The sequence below is a fragment of the Aedes albopictus genome, chromosome 2 (assembly GCF_035046485.1).
Source record: "Aedes albopictus strain Foshan chromosome 2, AalbF5, whole genome shotgun sequence".
Lineage (NCBI taxonomy): Eukaryota > Metazoa > Arthropoda > Insecta > Diptera > Culicidae > Aedes > Aedes albopictus.
The window spans coordinates 38,842,286-38,863,170 of record NC_085137.1 but is presented as its reverse complement, the minus strand read 5'-3'; the positions used below and the strand labels follow the sequence as shown (position 1 = coordinate 38,863,170).

Here is a 20,885-nt window from a genome sequence, read left to right as displayed (position 1 = left end):
ATTCTACGTAATTATACAATTGTCCAACAGAAACACTCAATTTATTAACGTCAGTGTATAACAATCAAAAAAGATCAAAAAGTATTGCAATATTAATAAAATATATAAAAGTATCTCACTCATTTCACGGCAAAAAATCATGCTTGGTGGATCCACACTCTGAAAACAATGCCAAATTTAGACACTCGGTAAATCCTGAATCAATTGAGTTCACACTTACTGTCAGAAGCGGTCCAACCGACATGCGCTCCCAGGAATTTGTTCTCCTCAACCAACCAGTCGTACAGTGGCTTGAAGTACTCCAAAATGGCGTCCGCACTCATTTTACGTTCTCCAGTCAGCACTTCCATCGCGTCGGGCCACGGTTTGGATGATCCCAGCGCTAGCATTTCCCTGAAACGGTTGTAGAAATTTAGAGTACATTCCGAGAGATGATCACCACTGCGATCGCACTTGATCTTATTTCCGGCCTCAACGCTCTGATAGATGTCGCAGTTGATCAGGTTCTTTTCCGGATCTCCCGGTACGTATTGCCCTGCCAGGCGACAAGCCGCACGGTGAAACTGGAACTGGATCACGTAGGACACGAAGTACCGCAGGTACTCGACATCGACCGACACGTGATACTTGGCCGGGGCATCGAAGTCTTCCTCGGTTCGACGAACGGGAGGTTCCACACCGCTGAATTGGCTCCGCAGTTGCCAGAAGCGGCAGTTGTATTCTTCCGGTGGGATCTCGCCTCGGAACAGACTCCAGCGGTACTTGTCCATGGTGTAGGCGAACGGGAGGAACACGAACTTGGTAACGCCCGAACGGTAGAACTGGTTGATCCTGGTTTGTGCATCCTCGTCATAGTTCTTGAGAAGCCCGATCCGCTTCAAGTGCTGCGGGGTGGAAACGGAAAGCGAGAGAAGATCTCCAACGGCTTCGTGGAACCCGGGGTTGGCACCGCGACGGTACTCGATCGGTAGATGTTGGTATTGCAGGTAGTACTGGATATGGCCGAGTTCGTGGTGAACTACGAAGAATTCGCGCATATTGACCCGAGTGCACTGCTTGATGCGAACGTCGTCCGTGGAGAAGAAGTCCCAGGCACTGGCGTGGCAGACCAGGTTGCGGCCGTCGGTAGGTTTCTCCAGGATACTCTTGTCCCAGAAGTCTCTGGAAGTGAAGTTTGCTAATTAGGTGATGACCACGGAAGGAACTTGAGGTTGATACGTACTGTGGTAGCTTGGTCATGTTGAGAGATTGGAAGAAATCGTCACCCATTTGGAACATCTTTAGCGGAGTGTAGCCTTGTTTGCCCATCTCTTTGGTCACGTCCAGAAGCTTCTTCTCCGGGAAGGGCGTCGTAAAATCAGCGATCTGTAGATTTATAGCATTAAAAAACTGTCGTTTGATCAACTCGGTTAACTTACGTTCTCCCACACCTGTCCCCACAGATTTCCCAGCAGATGCATCGGAATTGGACCGGTTTCCGAAACGACGTCAGGTCCGTACTTCTCTCGCAGCTTATACCGAACATATCCATGGATTTGCTCGTAAAGTGGTCTGATCTGTTCGATCACATTTTCAACCTGCTGCTCAAAGGTGGGATCATCGTATTCCTTGAGCCACAGCTCAGCGTAGTTATCGAATCCATTCAGTCTCGCAACTTCCTTGGTCAAATTCAAATACTTCAGGAAGGCGGGCTTCGTCGGCTTACCGGCCTTATCAAACCACTCCTTCCAGTAGTACTTCAACTCTTCCGGATCACGACTGGTAGCTATGATCTCGGTGATCTCCGGATCCAGCGACAAAGTACAATTCGACCGATCTTTAAACGAACAGACCTTGATCTTCGCATAGTTGGACTCCATGCTGGAAATCGCTTCCAGAAGATCCGTGTACTTATCCTCCGGCAACGCCGCCTTTTCCAACATCGTCAACTTCCCGAAGCGTCGCTTCAGGTCCACATTACGAAACGAGTCATAATCATATTGCTGCAGCTCCCGAGCTACCGACTAACCATACACGTAAAGCAAATCAAAAACACAAAAGGTCAAAAACCGAACAAAACAAACAAACAACGATCATGGCGATGATCGTCGCGCTGCTTCCTTACCTTTGCCACCTCAGCAAACTCCGCCGAAGCCTCGATCTTGCGCTGGTTGTTGTACTCGGTCAGATTGGATCCGTACTCCCAGGCGGCCAGCGTTTGCTTGGCCTTGGACTCCTGGAAGCGCTTTTCGCACCGTTCTAGGGCCCGCAGAGCCTTGGCTTCGTTTTTCGGCAGAATTTCGTTGCTACGGCGAACTATTCCAGCATGGATGGCACCGATCGCCACTGCCGCCAGCACGATCAAAATGGAGATCCGACAACGCGGCATCTTGGAATGGTCATTGGTGGAATAAGCTAGGAGAGTGTGGATCAGTATTAAAACATCGGAGGTTTGTTGTTGAAAAAGCAGCAATTACGATTGCATAATTGGCAGGTCTCTTATCAATTGATAGCTCTTGAAATATAATAGTACATACTTACGCTTTCAGCTGTGCACTTTTCGAACTGATCTTCTCGCGCGCTCGATGAGAACTGATCGAGAGGTGGTGCGAGAGTATCAATAAGATGTTGATTTTTTTTTTCAATAAATCTGTGAGAGATAACGATCCAGAGGAAGACAAGTATAGATTGGGAACCGTGATCATGTCCGAAAAACGTTTTGCTGAGAGGTGCTATGAAAAAAGTAGTAGGTACGTAGTAGATTGTAAAAGACACTGATAGTCAGATCGAAGCTAAATTTGGTACCTATTCGTTATTTTTTATCGTGTACTTCGTCAACAATCCCAAACTCTATTTAACCTTCGGAGTTCCAAATCAGGGTTCATAGGGAAACTCTTGAGGCTTAAATAAATGAATAAATAAATAAATAAATTCATAACTATACAAATAGACCAATAAATAAATTAACAATTTTTTTGTCTGTATCAACGAGATTTTTAGCCCTAGGCTAGTTCATCTCGGGACCCACGCTTTACTTCCCTCCCGAAGGAAGGACCCACATTTTGTGGGTTTGTCGGGAGTGGGACTCGATCCCAGGTTCCAAGCGTGATAGTCACGTGCTGTAACCATCACACCAGGTCCGCTTCAAATAAATAAATTTAAAACATAAATAAACAAATAAATAAATAATTGAATGAGTAAACAAATAAAAAATGAATAGATGAATAAAAAACAAATAACTAAAAAAGATAAATAAATAAATTGACTATTAAACAAATTAATTAATGAATATTTAAATAAATAAACAAAAAATGAATGAACAACAATAACAATAAGAAATAAAATAAAAAGAATACATGAATAAATCAATTATTAAATAAAAATAAATCAATGAATGAGCAAATAAATTATTAAAAAAATAAATTAATTTATTTATTAATATAAAAATAAATAAATCAACAAATGAATCTTTGTCAATTAAAAAAAATGAATAAATATGGTAAAAATGAATAAAAAGTAAATATGAAGTTGTTGCAGGTTATAATCCCTGCAAAAAATTTTGTTTATTTTCGGTATAATTTCAGGAGCTGTCCTTCAAAGATTCATTTGAAGTATTTTTCCAGGAATTTTTCAGGGATTTCTTTCAAAAAATTTTGATTGGATGCAAATCAAAATTCATCCTGAGATTGCTTTCAGAGTTCTTACAGGGATTCAAACCAAAATTCATTCTGGAAATCTTCCCAGAATTATTCCAGAAGCATCTTTCAGTGATTTCTTCTAGAATTCTTCCGGGAATTCTCTTCGGAATTCTTCCAGCCAGACTTCTTCTAAAATTCTTCCAGAGATTTATCACGGAATTTCCCGAATCTTGCGGAATGCAAACATCTCCATGAAATTTTATACATATCTCTGTGCAAATTTTTTCCAAAAAAATATCTTTTCATTTTTTGGCTTGGCTTTATTTCTAAGTTATCCCAGAGTTTCCACTTGAAAATTTCACATCGATTCTTCCCGACACTATTCCAGGGACTTCTTCCGGATATCCTTCCAAGATTACACCCGGGACTCTCCCAGAAATTTAATGAAAATTTTCACCAAACATTCCATCTGGTATTTTTTTACCGATTTCCTTCTGTCTTCTAGAGATTCTTCTCAGCATGATTGTAGATGAATATTTGAATATCTCCTGGAATTCCTCAGGCGATTCCTAACAGAATTTAACATGGAATCTAAGGAATTTCTCTCGGAATTGATCAGCGACTCGTCCCAGAACTCAACCGGGAACTGTTCCAGGGTATTTATACCGGAAATCTACCTCGAAATCTTTCTGGAACCTTTTCATCTTTCAGAAATTTCTCTCGTAAATCTTTCAAACATTTCTCTCGAAATTTTTTCTAGGTTTTTCCTCGGAATCCACAAATGGATTCGTTCCAGGTTTTTTTTTTCTTAAATTTCATCAAGAATTTTCAAAAAATATTCCTTCCAAAACTCTTCCACAGCTTTTCTTCCCTCAATCCTTTCACGCATTTTTTTTTTTTTTTTTGAAGCTCTTCTAAGGTTCACTTATTGACTTCATTCCAAGGATTCTTCCCGGATATCTTCTCTTTCACGGATTCTTCCCAGAATTACTTACAGATTTCTCTCCGAAATCTTAGGGACTTCTCCCGAAAACGGCTCCAAGGGTTTTTTTTCCTGAAATTATTTCAGAGATTGCTCCCTTAACGCTTCCAGAAACTCTTCTCACAAATATTTGAAAGAAGCAATTCCTTCCGGAAATCTTCCCGACATTTATTTCGGAAATTTCCCAAGGATTTTACCCGGTATTCTTGTAGAGATTTCATCTCGAGTTCTTCCAAGAATTCCTTTCAGATTTTTTTCCGAGATTCCCCAGATTTCTTCCAAAATTCGTTCAAGGATTTCTACTGGAGTTCTTGTAAAGATTTAACTCAAAATTCTCCTTGAATTATTTTTTTTTTCTCCTAGAGACTCACATCAGAACTCTTTCAAATATTTGACAGGAAATTAACCCAGAGATATTAATAGGACTACCATCTGGAATTCTTCCAAAATTCTTCCAGAGATTTCTATCAGAACTCTTCCAAGCTTCCACCCGGGAATTTTTTCAAGAAAATTGTATGGCTTTTTTAATGATTTTTCAAAAATTCGGTATTTTTGTTTCTATAAATTAATTCCAGATTTTTTCATAGATTCTTTCGGAATTCTTCACGTAATTTTCCTAAGCTTCTTTGAGTTCAATTCTTTTAGGAATTTCTACCGGAAATCTTCCAGTCATTGCTTCGAAAATTGTACCTGAGATTCTTGCCGGAACATTCACAATTGTTTTTTTAACGATTATTCTCGAAGTTCTTTCATGGATTTCTCTCGCCAAAGACTCCCCCTTAGCATTCTGCCAAGGGTACTTTCCGGATTTCTTTAGAAATTTCTCTAGAAATACTCTCAGGGACTCGTTCCAAAATTATTACAAAAAATGCCTCCGGAGTTCTTCCATGGGTAATTTTTGGAATTCTTTTGAAGATTTCTTCCTAGATTCCTTTCGGAAATTCACTCCTATTTGATCAAGGGTTATTTCCAGTAAGTCGAAAAAACATTTTTCTTAGAACTTTTTGGTCCTGGTGTTCTCTTAAGAACTGCTTAAGGGTTTCTGGAATTTCTCAAACAATTCTTTGCAAAAAAAATTTCAAAGATTTCTTTCCAAAATTCTCCCACAGAATTCTACCAGAATATATACAAAATTCCATTCGGAACTTCAGGATGTCTTCTTCCAGAATTAATCAAAATATTATTAAAAATTAATACTGGAATATATTCAGGGGCATCTCCCACAAATTTTGTACAGATCTTTTCTCCATGATTTTCCCTTAAATTTTTTCCAATGCTTTAACGACATTGTTCCAGAGGTAACACACGAAGATTTTCAAGAATTATTTTGGAAATCCATCCAAGGATTCAAAGAAACAAATATTCGAAGATTCTTCCAGAAATTCCTCTAGCGATTTCCTATTGTAAGAATATCCCCAAAGGTTGCTCAGGTACTACTGCATATACACTACCCGTCATAAGTACGGACTCACTTGAAAAAGTATTGCAACACTCAGTTGAATATTGCATCACCTTGAAAAGTTTAGCATCACCTCAAAACAACTGCATATGTGCTGCTATATCTCAAATTTCTGAAAATATGCAATGGTACAGTCATCAGCAAAGTTATTTGGAAGGTCGTTGGCATCACAATGACAAGCAGTTTGATTCACAATTCTGCCGCTAGGTGACGCTAGTGAGCATGTAAAAATTAGCAGCATTTTTAACTAGTTCTTTCTCGTGATCCTGATGAGATAGAAAGTTCAAGTCTTCGGCAAAGTTGTTCGGAAGGTCATGAACATCATAATGGCAAGCAGTCCATCCACTTCATATTCAATAGGTTCAGGCCTGATCCACTGAATGTTCATGTGATTGAGGTCTGATACATTTTAATCCAAAAGATTGTATTCAGTGAGCAGAGAGCACGGGCGGACCAGGTGGAGCGTGATCCTCAAGGCATTCCTCCAGATATTGCTTAGGATTCACTCAAACCTTTCTTCAGAAATTCTTTCCAAAAATATGTGGTAATGATTCGGAGACTTCCACAAACAATCACTCAGTAATCTCTACAGATTTACTTCAGAATATATAATTTAGCATTTTCCAAGATACTATTCTATGAATGCCTGTAGAGGACTCTCCATCTCTTCCATTTTTTTTAAGATTGCTTAAAAAAACTACTTTTTCGAAAATTTCTTCCGCAGTTCTCTAAAGAATTCATTTAGGATTTTTTCTCCAGAATTTCCTCCGAAATTTTTACTGGTATTCTGGTATGAATGCCTAGCATCCAAAAATTCCCCCAGAGACAAATTGAAATTCCTTTCAAGTTATTAGTCTATGAAAATTTGAAGAGGGTTCAAAGTTGTTTTTAAAGATTCCTTCAAAAAATACCTTTTTTTCAAAAACTTCTTCAGCGGTTCTCTAAAGAATTTATTCAACATTTTTTTCTGCAAGATTTTCTCAAAAAATTTTACTGGTAAGGGATTTTTGTGTACTAACTCCTTCAAAAAATTTCTTCAGAAATATCTGCAGGACATCTTCCTAGGGGATCTCGAGAGGTTTCTTCTGGTATCCTCCCGGGAATTCCTCCAGAGATAACTTCTGAAATTTCTTCTGGAATTTTTGCCTAGGAATTACTCCAGAAAATATTTGAAAACTTCTTGAAAAAATCTCCAGTCCTGGAGTTTTTTAAAGAGATTCCTTCAGTCAGACAATCTTCCAGGGAATTCCTTTAAAAATCCCTCAGGGATTATTTCAACAACTCGTTTTGATTATCATGAATATCAGGAGATATATGCGACAGTACCGCAGGAACGATTTCTAAAAACATTTCTGGAGGAATTTATTCAGGAATCTCTGAGGAAATTTTCCAAGGAATCCCTAAAGCAATGTTACTAGGAATTCTTGGAGGAACCCTACACAGATCGAAAAAAGAATGTAAAAATGTGTGACATATGATGCACATGATTGGAGCGATGATTTTTAGAAAATATTATGTTTTAAGCATGAAATTGTTTTTAAGTACTTTGTATTAGTACCTATCATAAAGGTAGGTTTATATGCCTTCATCGACAAAAAATTGTTTTGAAAAATGTTCAAACAGTGTTAAGTTTTATATTAATTTATCTTACATACGGATTTTAATATGTAGCACCTTTTTTAGTTTTTGTTTTCTAAACATTTGAAATAATTTTTAAAATATTGTTCAAACATGGGCGTATTAAAGAGTGCATATTTCTTCATGGTTTTCATGTGTTTAAAGTTTTATTCTTAGTTCATTTTGATCTGAAAATTAGAGGAAAACTTGATTTTGTTTAGAAATTGTTAACAATTATAAGGTATCCCATATACGTAACCAATGAATATTTTGACAAAAAATTTAGAGATCCTGTATGACAATGACCTCCTTAATGTATCCTAATCCAAAAAAGTTTGATTCATTAGGATTATTTCATTAAAAATCATCAAATACCGCAAAAAATGGAATTTCGCATTTTTTTTATGGGTCATACTGTATCATGTAAACCATCATAACAGTAAGTTTACATGAATTAAATGAAGTTTACATGACGTGTAAAACTCATTATTTTTATATGTATATGAAAGATTTCCGAGGAAATCTCTGTAGGACTTTTGAAGAAATTTCAGGAAAACTTCATGGAAGATCTTCCAAAAAAATCCCTAAAAGTCTGAAGAAGTCTGTTATTCCCGCCACCGTTTAGCCCCAGCGGCCCAACATCTACAATACCATGACCACACCTATGTGTTCAACAGAGGGATTGGAATAGATAATAACGAGGAGGAAGAACACAGACAAAGCGAATAGAGGAAAACAATTGTAAACATTCGAGACGAAACAGAAGCGCTGTGAAGTGAAAGAATTTATATGAAATTAAGCCTATGTTCTATTGTAAACCTACTTAAATCTTTATTTGCTATTATTATTAGAAGATTGCGTACCAGCTGGTACGGCAGTTTGAGAGCCTATTCTATATCTATTCATGCAGTTAGATACGACCTTGATAAAGACTTAAATGATGCTTACTTTACTATGATTACTTGCAACTAATATTATTCATCTAGCTCATTGCAACTAATATTGCAAGACTATTGCTAGAAACTGTTTATTAAAGTCTAAGGTTACCGTACGCAACTATTCAACATATAGGTAAAACTCAAACTATCTTATCTGTACATCTAGGTGCTAGGCCTTCAGTTAAAAGCGAATTACTGCTGCAGTTTACTATACTTTTGTTGCTTAAGAGGAAACAAACCATCATCCGTATTGAAAAACTTGAAGGCACTTTTTTCGCTCAAATTTCAACGAATAATAATAAAACTTAACACTGCACTTCATTTATCATCTAGATAACAGTGAAATAATTTTCATTAGAGGCTTTAAGGATTTGAGCGGAAAAACTGCTTTTTAATAGTTGATGATTGTTGATGATTGAATGATGGTTATTTGAGCCTTAGCCCCAAGGTGAGCGTATCCCTAATTGCTATAAATAGAGTTCATAAAAATATTTTTCTTAATCTAGGTATTTGGCCTGAAATTTGTAATCCTATCAAACGCTTTAAGAAAACTTTATCACGGAAACGAATCATCAAACGTAAGAAATACTGTAATTATTTGAAACTATGTTGATTAATTAGTTAATTGAAATCTCCGCAGGAATTTGTAGTTTACCTTCAATCGCCCGAATAAATTGACAAAATCACGATTCGTTTATCGCTCGCCAACAAAGTCTCTGAAGAAATTTTTGAAAGAATCTCTAAAAACATATTTTCCCTCCAAACGAATCGTAGAAGGAATCTCTAGACCTTAAGGAATATCCGAAGAAGTAGTAAGAAATACTAATACTCTTGAGATTTTTCCAGAAGAATCCTAGTAGAAATTCCCAGAAAATAATTATCTTTTTGAAAAATAAAGAATATCTAATCGAATTTCCGAAGGAATCTCCAGAAGGTTTTCTGAAAATAACACTGGCACAATTTATAAAAGAATCTTTGAAAGAATTTCAGAAGGAATCACTGTAAAAATTACTCTGAAGGAACTCTGGAGAAAATTCCACAGGATATTCTAAATAAATGCAAAAAAAAACTTCTAATCCCTGGCGAAATTTCAAAAGGAACCATGAAAAAACATTTATGGGGAAATTTCTAGAGAAACTCTAAAGGGTGTATCACAGAGAACAGACATCCAAGCCTATAGAAAATTTTCTCGAATGCTGTGTAAGGATTCATTTTTTTTAGCGTTGACAACACTAGCGTCACCTATGCGGCAAATTGTCACAGTCAGTGGTGAATACGCATATCTAGATGAGTTTTATATTCACCACCGACAACAGCGTGGGGTGGTACAGTCCTAGGCCGCTGTTATGAGGGTTGCCTCCTTCCCGTCCGAACCAAAGCATAAAGATTTGGGACTAATCTATGACTCTTAGACAAGACTGACGCAATCCTCCAATGGTCGAGCACTGTCCTGGCCACGTCCTTGCGACTGCCGAGGAATGGGAAAGGATGGTTAGTTTTTTACACCTATGAAAAATGTAGACAACTCTACGATCTCTCAGGCCTAGGTGTCACGGTAATTTGGGTGTTGTTAGTGGAAGGGTAAACTCCAAAGGATACGCTTGGTTAACGTTCAGGCGCACCATTGTTAGACTGCTTCGAATCAGTTGTCTGCCCAATTCATCCTGGTTCCCTCGTCATCTTGTTGACATTTGGTTGAATTACTAGATTCTTCGGTTGATAATCTGAAATATGAAATAATTTTAACATCGTACGTCAAATAAGCTACATATTAGTGATACGCCACAGTTAGGGGAGGAAGGGGTAACCCCGTCATCTTAAGCATTCGGAGTTTTTAAAATAAATGTAAGACGTAAATTGATATTTTCAGTACGCAGAATATTTGATTCACTAGTTTTTTATAAGACTTGTGCATTATAATTGTCAAATTATGTTTATTCTGACGAACAATGTACATAACACAACCATATTACATATTGATGTTTTTAATTCAGTGCGGGTAAGACCGTCACCCCTATGGGGTAAGTCCGTCATACATACTTTTTTAAAGATACTTTTGAAGATTTCAATTTTAAAATATTTTCAAGGCATTTTAGAAGTGCAGTGATGGTTTACCAATCATTGTACAGTCGATACTCTTATAAAATCACTGGTCGGGGGCGCAATTGGAATCCGCTTAATAGGAGACTAAGCTTATGGGATTTGGGCTTTTCGGGGGTTTGGCCAATTATCTCGGGTGTGTTAAGAGATAGCGCAATACTTTCTTCGGCAAAGTTTTAGGGCTTGAAAAGATCTACCATTTAGAACTTTGGTTCAAATGATTAGTTGGTAACTTGGCCGCCAGAGGCGCCACCAACAGTTTGATGCTAAATTGCACTACAGGAACTATATGAGGTTGACAAGCAAACGTTACGATATGCGACAGCTCAAGACCCTGATAATTAGGAATTTCGGAAAAATTATTGGATACGCCAATAACTTACAGATGATGAATTACGAAGTTCGAAATTCATCCACTGGGCGGCGCTAGTGAGCATGTAAATTTTTAAACCCTAATATCTCAGAATCCAATTATTTAGAAAGTTGGTGTCTTCGGCAAAGTTGATCAATATGACATAGACTTACATAAAACGGGCCACGTGTTTCGGAATTCTGGTACTAGGCGGCGCTAGTGAATTTGCAATCGCTAAAAAAAATCCACATAATATGTCCTTAGAAGGTCTAGAAGGAACAGGAAGAGTCCAAGCAGGAACTCCTGGAGAAATGCTAGTAGATTTAGTTGGATAATTCAGGAACTGTAGGAAATACTGAAAGAAGCCTTAGAAAAAATCCCGCAGGAATCCCAGGAGAACCCCATATGGAGTCGTCCATAAATGACGTAGCATTTTTGACGATTTTTGACACCCCGTTCCTCTTCCCTCGTAGCCTATTTTCCAATACGTAATACATGACTCGTAGCAAAATCCGAGACTCCAAACCTCCAACCCTCCCCCCCCCCCCCCCCAAAAATGCTACGTCATTAATGGACGACCCCTATAGAAATTTCCCCGTTTGGTCATCATTTTGTAGTTGCGTGGCATCTGATAAAAATGCCTAGCCAGTTCAACAAACATCCGGTGATCCGGAGAGCATGACGGTGTTACCCCCGCCGATGAGTGACGGGTTTACCCGAAAAGGCCACTATTCTTAACTTACACCGTATTTTCTGAAAAATTGTTGAAACTGACCATTCAATGAATCTTGACACTAAAGAATAGTACAGATGAGAATACGTGATTGATGAAAGTGAATTTCTGCACTTCTTTTGTAATCCAGAAGCTAAATTCTACCGACGAAATATTACATCCGCCGTTGGTGCATTGATGCGTGCGTTTGTTTTGTTTATTTTCTTCGTGTTTGACAGGTCAATTTTGGTATCATTTGTCTCAAAAGAGTAAAAATGGTAAAAACAAATAAGGCGTGTGACCAAAAAGCTACTAAATAACTGTTTCCTGGTAAAATCATTGGGGTGACGGGCTTACCCACCCTGACGGTGTTACCCGCTTTTCCCCTACACATTTATAAAATATTATTTATATCGTACGATACATTTACCTGAATCCTGCTGAAATAAATGTTAATTAGCAGTACATTGAAGCACAAATACTACAAAACACAAGCAAGTTTTCAAATAAATTTCTGAAGAAAATCAGAAAAAAAAGTAAAACTTCATAAAGAAATGTTTTTGATGAGTTCTCACATAGCTGTTACAAGTACGTTATTCCAACACGGTGGTAAATATTCAAAACTAAAAAGAAAAAAGAAAGCTAGAAAGCCATGAGATTCTCACTAACGATCAATTTAAAAGTCACGTGCTTGTATCTCACCACATTTCCCGATGCTACTCACCAACGCAAACGCTAGTGGGGTGAAGCCGTGAAGCTTCTAACACTTAACGCTAACACTATCGTATCGCCCCTCGCTTTTCATTCTGCTTTTTATTTTGATTCCCATCCCGTTTTCATTGATGGTATGTGTCCTCTACTACTCTACCACTCGCATGTAACGGCTCTTGTAGTGTGTTGGTTTCACACACGGACGTCACGCCGTCGCATCAATGAAGCACACCCACACTTTTGCCGTTCACCTGTGCACCAACGTCGATGTCATGAGGCTTGTAGTGAACCCACACACCCGCACGATCATCAGGTACCGTTTTTTTTTCGCATGGACACACGGACGGGTGTTTGAGTACAGCTATTCGTTCGGATTTGAACACACGTGTGCGAATGACGCGACGACGACGGGATTATGTTGGTTGTACAAACAAAACTCGTAGCTTGCGTGTTTGCACGCTTTTTACATCGTTCGGGCTTTTCGGACAACAAACGAGTGTGGAGAGAAGGGTTGCCAGACTATCGGTAAGACATTACAAAATTTTATTTTCATTGTTAATGCATACTAATTGAATAATCAATATTGATAACTACAGGGGGTGGCCAAAATGTTTGGCAGTTTTTTTTTCTCTCGCGAAAAAAGTTCAACATGCTATAACTTTTCATAGAGTGCTTCAAAAAATCTCAAATTTTGACTGTTTGCCAACCTATTATATGTGCATCATTAGTACAAATTTGGGCTCGATTGATTAATATTTTGCAAAGTTAGAATCGTTCGAGTAAATGACTATTTTTCAGACAACTTATTTTTGAGCTGTCATATCTCTGGCTTCCAAAACCAAATTGAATGAACATTTGAACGTACACTAACAATATATAAATGCTTCACAAATTATTAAAACATTGGTGCATAAACGTTGAAAAAAGTTGTCATGGATTGATGCTTTTTGGATTTTTCTCGAAAAACTGTATTTTTTTTTACATCAATGTCAATAAATTTTAGTGTTGATATCCAAAGATTTTCCACTTCTGTTCTCAAGTTATCTCTAATCAGATATGTTTGAGCCTATTCAGAATTCAGGAAGAACACTGTTTTCGCACATAAGAGCGTCTGTGGTAGGAGTCGGAACTGTCGGACACTGAACGATCATAATCGCGGTGATAATGAGCACTGATATGAAAATGTGACCCGATTTTGTCAGCCCCTTTTCGGAACACATTTTTTGCTCTCTTCACTAACTTAATCAGTTTTTCAAACTTTTTATTCCTCTATGTTTTGCATCTCAGCTGTAGTTTGATGATAAATATTAATAAATAGCTTAAATTGTGATCGTAAGATAATGAGAGCAAAAAGTTTGTCGCAAAATGGGGCTGACAAAATCGGGTCACATTTTCATATCAGTGCTCATTATCACCGCGATTATGATCGTTCATTGTCCGACAGATTCCGATAATGTTCTGAACGATAACAACATTTATTCGACGATAAAACGGATACACTTATTCTTCTATAATAACGACTGTATTTATTGGAACTTAGCTTCACTGAATATTTCCGACGGACTGGTACCGGACACTATACAAAAAAACTGGTTAACTACTAAACGATTATACTGATAAACGGTTATATTGTTAATAACTGGACTGGAGTACGATAATGTTTTATATAGGATAACACTGGATAATGATTAGTAATGGCTAATTGTCTACAGATGATTACTAAAGACTATTATGGTAAGGTCGATCACCTTTTACTAGAAGATGATTCTACATTGTGGTCGTATTTAGCGGGGAAATGCTACAAGCACTATGAGATCGTGAGTGCAACTCATTTGAGTACAAATGCGTTACGGATGCATTACAGTCTGGTTAATATAATCCGAGCTTATCGTTTCTGACTACAAATATGCGTAAACAAATACATTTAGTAATCTTTGTGTGGTATTGTAAATTAGACTTATTTTCCTCTATATGAGTAAAAACCCGGTATAACTTTATTCGCCGTGAGGAAATATTACATTTTATAACGCCGTATTAAGTATCAATTTATTGTTGATAAACGATCAAAATTTCGTTTAATTCACTGGTTCACTGGTTCCCGAGATATGACAGGTCAAAAATTAGTTGTCTTAATAATAGTGTTTTACCCGAACGGTTCTAACTTCGCGAAAAAAAGATCAATCGAGTCCAAATTTGTACCAATGATGCACATATTATAGGTAAATAAACAGTCAAAATTTGCGATTTTTTGATGCACTCTATGAGAGGTTACAGAGCATGTTGATTTTCTTTGTTGGAGAAAAATGTTGCCTATCCCACTCATTTTGGCCACCCCTTGTATTATTGATCGTATGTGTTTGTATAATATAAAGTTCTTTGTTGTCTTCTTCTTTATATTTGTAAGATGTCTGGAATCGAAAAGAGACAGCGTCTCAATTGAGTTAACCAAATTGAAAAAAGTTTAAATTTTGAAAGGAGTTCATTAACAAACTTTTTAACGGTAAAACTGACCTTTTCTGACTCCCACTCGGCTCTCGGCGATACTAGTTTTCACTTAGAGATTGAACCATGAACTGCATCAGCTGCTGAGAGACCCAACCATCGTCCGTACCGCAAAAATCGGGAGGCTATGGTGGGCGGGTCAAGTCATCTCCGACTAAAATGGTTCTCGAGAGCCATTCGACCGGTAAAAGAAGACGTGGTGCGCAGCCGACGTATATAAATACTAAGGTATGAGATTCCCGCAAATATCAATAACGACCCTAATAAACCTACACAATAAACGGACCGTAATATAGACGTTTCAACAATACCGCATACTGTTCGAACTGTATCCCGAATGGGTGGTTAAGCAAATCTTATGGTTATCGTTTATGCGGGGAGACCCAAGTAACAAAATTAAATTTATAATGCGTTTGAAGTATTCTTCAACACCTGTTCTTTAAAACCATGCATAAACCAAATTGCTCTGCAAAACGACATCAACTCAACTCATTTTTTGTTTTCCAAGGTCACTAGTAAACCTAGCTAAATTGCTGTACACAATTTTTTGCGAATTTAACGATTTTGCGAACACCGGAGCTGATTTTGTGAATGTGCAAGGGTTACATATTTTTGGTGTAGTCTGGAAATTATGCACTTTAGTGCTGAGCGGCGTTAGCGTGTTAATGCGGTGCAGTGCCTCATTCCTCCGGTCAGCACTTCCAACAGGTAAGTAGATGTTGATTTTGAAGATCAATAATTGGAACCCCGATTGCACGGAAATCGACGTCCTGGATGACCAAACCCACCTCATTTCGGATGCTGCATTCGGAGGAACTTGGCACTGCACCGCGTCGCGGTTGGGTTTCCGGCAGCAATAATGGAACGATGAGAATCAAAATCTGATGCTTGAGTTTTTTCTTGTATTTTTCATGTACCAAACTGTTCTCATGCGAGAACAGTTGCTCTTGATCAAGAACGGATGATTGAAGATAACTACAAGAACATTATAAAACTGAAAATAAGTTCAACAGTTCTTGCTGTGTTTATGGAAATTCCCCTTACGGAAGTAAGGTTCTTGGACCAAGGCCACTTGGGCTGATCCATTTTGCATAAGTCTGCAAAGATTGATTGTTGCTGTTCTTTTATGCTGAAGATTGATCTGAGCTATCCTAACCGTAGCCACTACCCAAACTAGGCAAGATTAAACTCTTCGCAACAACAGCACAACAAAGAACAGCAGCAACAAAACCAGATCGGTATCGATTGGAAAACGCCAAAGGCGTTTCACAGTATTATGTATATCACATAATACACTGTGTAAATCGCATAATGCGAAACCATATAGGTGAAAATTTAAACTAATTAACAACATCTTCATAATACCGCCCTTATTTAGCCCCAAGTGAGACTAAAGAAGGGCAGCTGATCATCTCGCTCGGAGAAACACAAGATCCACTGCACCATTGCTCCGGTTAGCGCAGTAAGGGCAACATACTGTGGAGGGCGCCCTGGTACTCCACAGGCTCCGTTTGCGGTTAGGTTTTTATTAGACCCCCCTAGCTATTCATTCCTAGGCACGGTAAACATAAAGCCGCATCACACCATGAATTAGGGGTCACCTGTTTAGTGGACTCTTTCCACTGGATCAGGCCATCCGTAGTGTTATTCTTAGCCAATTGAGACAACCGCTACCGACACTACACAGCTATCTAGGCTGATCGAGAAAAGAAGTTGATGATGATGATCGATCAACTTCATACGGGCTCGAACAGCCAGGTTCCTGAAAGATAATCCGTTAACATTCTTGAAAACTTCTTATAATATGGAGTAATCTATGAAGAACATGCTAGAATGAGTCCACTACGGACACGAGACGTGTACCATACTCGAGGAGGACCTGGAAGCACTCAGAGTTTTCGATCGATGCATGCTAAGGACGAACTTCGGCAGTGTGCAGAAGAACCATATCAAAATCTCAAATTCTCATGAAATTAATTTGGCATCACTGCTCATCACACTTCGGCTTTCGCTGCTGATTTCTGAACGAACACAACACGGCCCAAAGTGAAACGAACACAATCAATTCACCCACAAGCACAGTACTCATCGAAGAACGGATCAGAATCGGAAAGTCCGTTCAGTTGAGTTGGTGCTCGCTTCGGAAGCGTATCGCGATTTTCGTCGTCGGCGACGGGGTCTTTCTATCTTTCAGTGTTTCACACTGTGCTACAAGCTGAGTGCTAGGTATCTATCAGCCGTGCATGCGAAGAAGTGTTGATGTTTTTGATGCAGTTTTCTCTTTGCTAGAAAAAGGAAACATCACTGCTGGAGAAATTCAGTGAATGATAAGTTCCGTGTGTGTCGTCGTCGTAATCGTTCGCGACGTCGTTGTCGAGAATCTTTGAATGGTTACTACTGGTGGGTGCATCATCATTGAGGAGATGAATTTGATTCATTGATCGATTTCATTACGTCGTCGTCGGTGCGGGGTTCTCATCCTGGGGTGAAAGGTGCAGATTAGAGTGCTCCCATTTCGCGGGGTGCTGAGCGAGTGTAGTGCATGCAGGCATTGATTTTGGAAGAATATTCAATGGCACAGTGAGTGGATGCTGTTGCGGGCTGTTCTTGCGAGGAAGAACGAAGAATATAAGTGTTGAAGGAGTGTGGATTGTGGTGCGGTAAAGAAGAGCAAGCGAAACAAGCGAGAGTACCTACTACATACAGGTGAAGAAGATTGAGTGAGTGCGAGTGAGAAGCAAGACGGAGGAGCCAAGTTACATCGTTGTTGTTGTCTTGGCGGGTGGTTGAGGTTGAGGTTGAGTTGAGGCGAGTTCGAGGAGAGCGTGCTGGATTGCGCCGCTGAGTGGAGCAGTGCCGTTTTCGCTTTTGCTTTGGATCATGACGTTGTCTTCCTGCGGGAAGAAGGCGAGTGTTTTGAGGTCAGTTCGTGAAGAAAGCCCACAAGTTGGAGAGCTGCTGCAAGGAAAAGAATCCTTCTGGTGAATTAGTGCAAGGTTTGATCTCGGTGCAACACTACGAAGAATTCCCCAGGATTGTGTAATGCATCTATCGGAATGCGGCTTGTGCGGGTCGTGCGTTGTTATTGTTTTTGATAATCGCTTATCACATGGAATCGAATACGCCTAGCCGTCGACATCGCGTGGATTGAGATTGTGCAACGCGTGATAAGGAAGACAGCAAAGCGGCATTTAAAAAGATCGCGCGCGATGTGAAGTGTGGAGTTAAAGAAGCGTGTGCTGCGAAAATTTTAAATGAGTTAATCAGGAAATCACATGCTGTTCGTGCGGGAGATAAGTGACAGTGCCTAAGTGAAGAAACGAAAAAAATTCGCCTTTGATTTATTGTCGATTTCTGCGTTTAAGTTGGTGTGTGGAGCTGCAAAGCCCCAAGAAGTATAGAAGAAGGTGCACAAGAAAACCAAACAAAGAGCGTATCGAAGAAGAGAAAAGAAAAACGAGTGAAATCCAGTCGGTCAGCCAGCAAAATGAACAACAACACTAGCAGCAGCGGTGGCGGCGGTCCCAGTGGAATTGGAGGTCCAGGAGCCCCAGTAGGTAGTGGTGCCGGTGCGGCGGGCACCAATAGCTCCCGGGCGCATTTGCAGTCTCTGTTTAACAACTCGCTGGCCATTCGGCAGGAGATTCAGCGCTTCGAGAGCGTCCACCCGTCGATCTATGCCATCTACCATCTGATCGACCTGCTGGACGATGGGCAGGTGGCGGCGCAGATACGCGACCACGTCGTATGCATTGAAGGTGAGAGTTGTTGATGTCGGGGGAAGTTTAAGTTCCTCCACTTATGCCTGAACTCAGGTGGAAGTCACACATTATTTGAGACCTACTGAATGACTGTGTTTTGACAAGCAAGTGTTGTCCTGTTATATAAAAGAATCGCTTTAAAATTGAAAAAAAAAACAATTGACGAAGAAATTCCTAATAGCATTTCTAAAGAAATTAACGTGAGCATTACAAGGAGATTCCTAGCAGCGTTACTGAAACAATCTTCAAAGAAAAATCTCGATTCCGTTATCAATAATTCTGTGCGGCTCCGAGGTCGTGTGGCTAGGGTCACCAAGCTCTTAGTCGCATCGTGCTGAGGAGCGCGGGTTCGATTCCCGCCACAGCTGTCAGGAAAAGTTTTCGGCTGTGCCACTGGGCGTTGCATGCTAGTCCGTTGTCTAGTGTCGGGTTTCCTTCAAAGAGCGAAAAGCTCACTGGAAGCATTGAACGTGTCCTTGTCTTTAAAAAAAAAAAAAAAAAAAAATTCTTATTGAAACTGCTGTATAAAATACGAAACCAGTCCTTGAAAGAATCTCCTGGAAGATATCTGAATAAATCCTTAGAGATATCTGAATTTTTTTTGGTAGAATGTTCGAAAAGCATTTGCATTTCTATATGATATTGAAACAAAAAAAATGTAGAAATAAAAATGCCACAGAAATCCACCGAATTTCTAAAAGGAACCTCTAGAATTATTTGTTCAGGTTCCGTGATTTGTTAGGAAACATCCCTCAAGCTCCATTTATAAATTCTTCAAGAGATTTCTTTAAAAATTTCTCCTGAGTTTCCTTTATAAATTTTCCGAAGAATTTCTGTAGAGAACTTTCTATAGATCCTTCTAATATTGCTCCATTATTGTTAAAAAAGTCCATAAAATGCCCCACGCAAAAATTGTTCATTTTCAACCCCGCGTCCCCCCTATGGATAAGTTTTTGTATGGAATCTGTAACATTTGGGTATAGATGGTCACACTTTGCTGATCTTCCCTCCCTCCTCAAAGTGTGACGTTAAGCGTAGACGTTTCCCATTCAGAAATAGCAGGATTCTTTCAGGCATTTCTCCATCGGTTCCTTCAAAAATTCATTAATGGATTTCTCCACAACTCCAAGCAGGCAAGCAGGTAATCCACCAGAGATTCCTGCAGAAATTCATACAGAGATTCCTTCAGGAGTTGCTTCGGGTATTTCTCGATGTATTTTCTCGAATATTCTTCCTGGATTTCTTTCAAAGATGCCTTTGGACCTTTCTGTAGAGATCTTCCCTAGAACAGAATTTCCTTTGGAAATTTCTTATAAGGTTTTTCCATTATACTTTACAGAATTTTCAGTGTTTCTCTTGACATTTTCCAGAAATTCTTTCAGTTTTTGCAGGTATTACTCAAGGAATTTCTTCAGCAACATCTTCTAGGCCAGTTCTACCGCTACCGTCGCCCGGAATAGACGTAGGCAAATGTGCTCTTTGTAGCTCGGTTTTTTTATCGTCTCTTGCGCTGCTTTGTTACCTATTTAACAAGCGCGCCTTGATTCTCGGTCCCGGCCGGTCACAATTGTGTTATCGGTGGTATTCTTTGCTGTAGAAACAGCAGCTCATCGATATGAGTGAAATGGCTGTTAATACTGTCCAGTTTCGCTTCCCCGCAGGCAGCCCCCGACCGTCATGGGTTGAAATAGCCGCCTTCTTGAAAACGTTGGACACTGATTTATTGCATATTGAGACAACGTACAAAACAGCGGAAGATAGGTCGTTGTTTATCAAATTCACGTCGGAAGAGGCTATGGTCGAGTCATTGAAGAAGAATATGCAACCACGCCAATTTGTGTATGGAAGTGGAAAGAAAATAGAGGTGCGTATGACAATCGCGGGTGCCAACATGAGATACGTCCGTGTGTTCGACCTACCACCAGAGCTGGATGATGCAAAACTGTCGAAGGTACTCGGAGACTATGGCAAAATTGAATATACGGTACGTGAAAAGTTCCCCGCAAACTTGGGCCTCGATCACATGTACACCGGAGTGCGGGGGGTGTACATGGACGTAAAAACAAGCATACCATCAACGATAGTTGTCGCCGGACGTAAAGGTAACATATTCTACGAGGGACTAAGAGACACG

General features: G+C 39.3%; 2 protein-coding genes across 3 annotated transcripts in view; one reads left to right on the top strand and one right to left on the bottom strand.

The window, feature by feature from the left end:
• On the bottom strand, positions 1–2,615 carry LOC115260854 (angiotensin-converting enzyme-like). Of its 2 annotated transcripts, none has more exons than XM_062849484.1 (7): positions 2,521–2,615; positions 2,105–2,394; positions 1,419–2,003; positions 1,223–1,365; positions 454–1,161; positions 221–393; positions 1–159 (listed from the first exon to the last, which is right to left on the bottom strand). In XM_062849484.1, exons 2-7 carry the CDS (start codon positions 2,366–2,368, stop codon positions 125–127), a joined length of 1,908 nt encoding a protein of 635 aa, XP_062705468.1. In that variant the 5' UTR covers positions 2,369–2,394; positions 2,521–2,615; the 3' UTR covers positions 1–124. The 2 variants fall into 2 exon arrangements, with proteins under 2 accessions (XP_062705468.1, XP_062705469.1); XM_062849485.1 differs by having other exon boundaries at positions 2,517–2,543.
• Positions 2,616–17,122: 14,507 nt separating this feature from the next.
• Positions 17,123–20,885, top strand: part of LOC109421249 (centaurin-gamma-1A) — a 560,936-nt gene continuing 557,173 nt past the window's right edge. Inside the window, exon 1 of the mRNA XM_029854525.2 lies at positions 17,123–18,748. Within this exon, the coding sequence (XP_029710385.2) occupies positions 18,478–18,748 (271 nt within the window). The 5' untranslated portion in view covers positions 17,123–18,477. The remainder of the gene's footprint in view (positions 18,749–20,885) is intronic.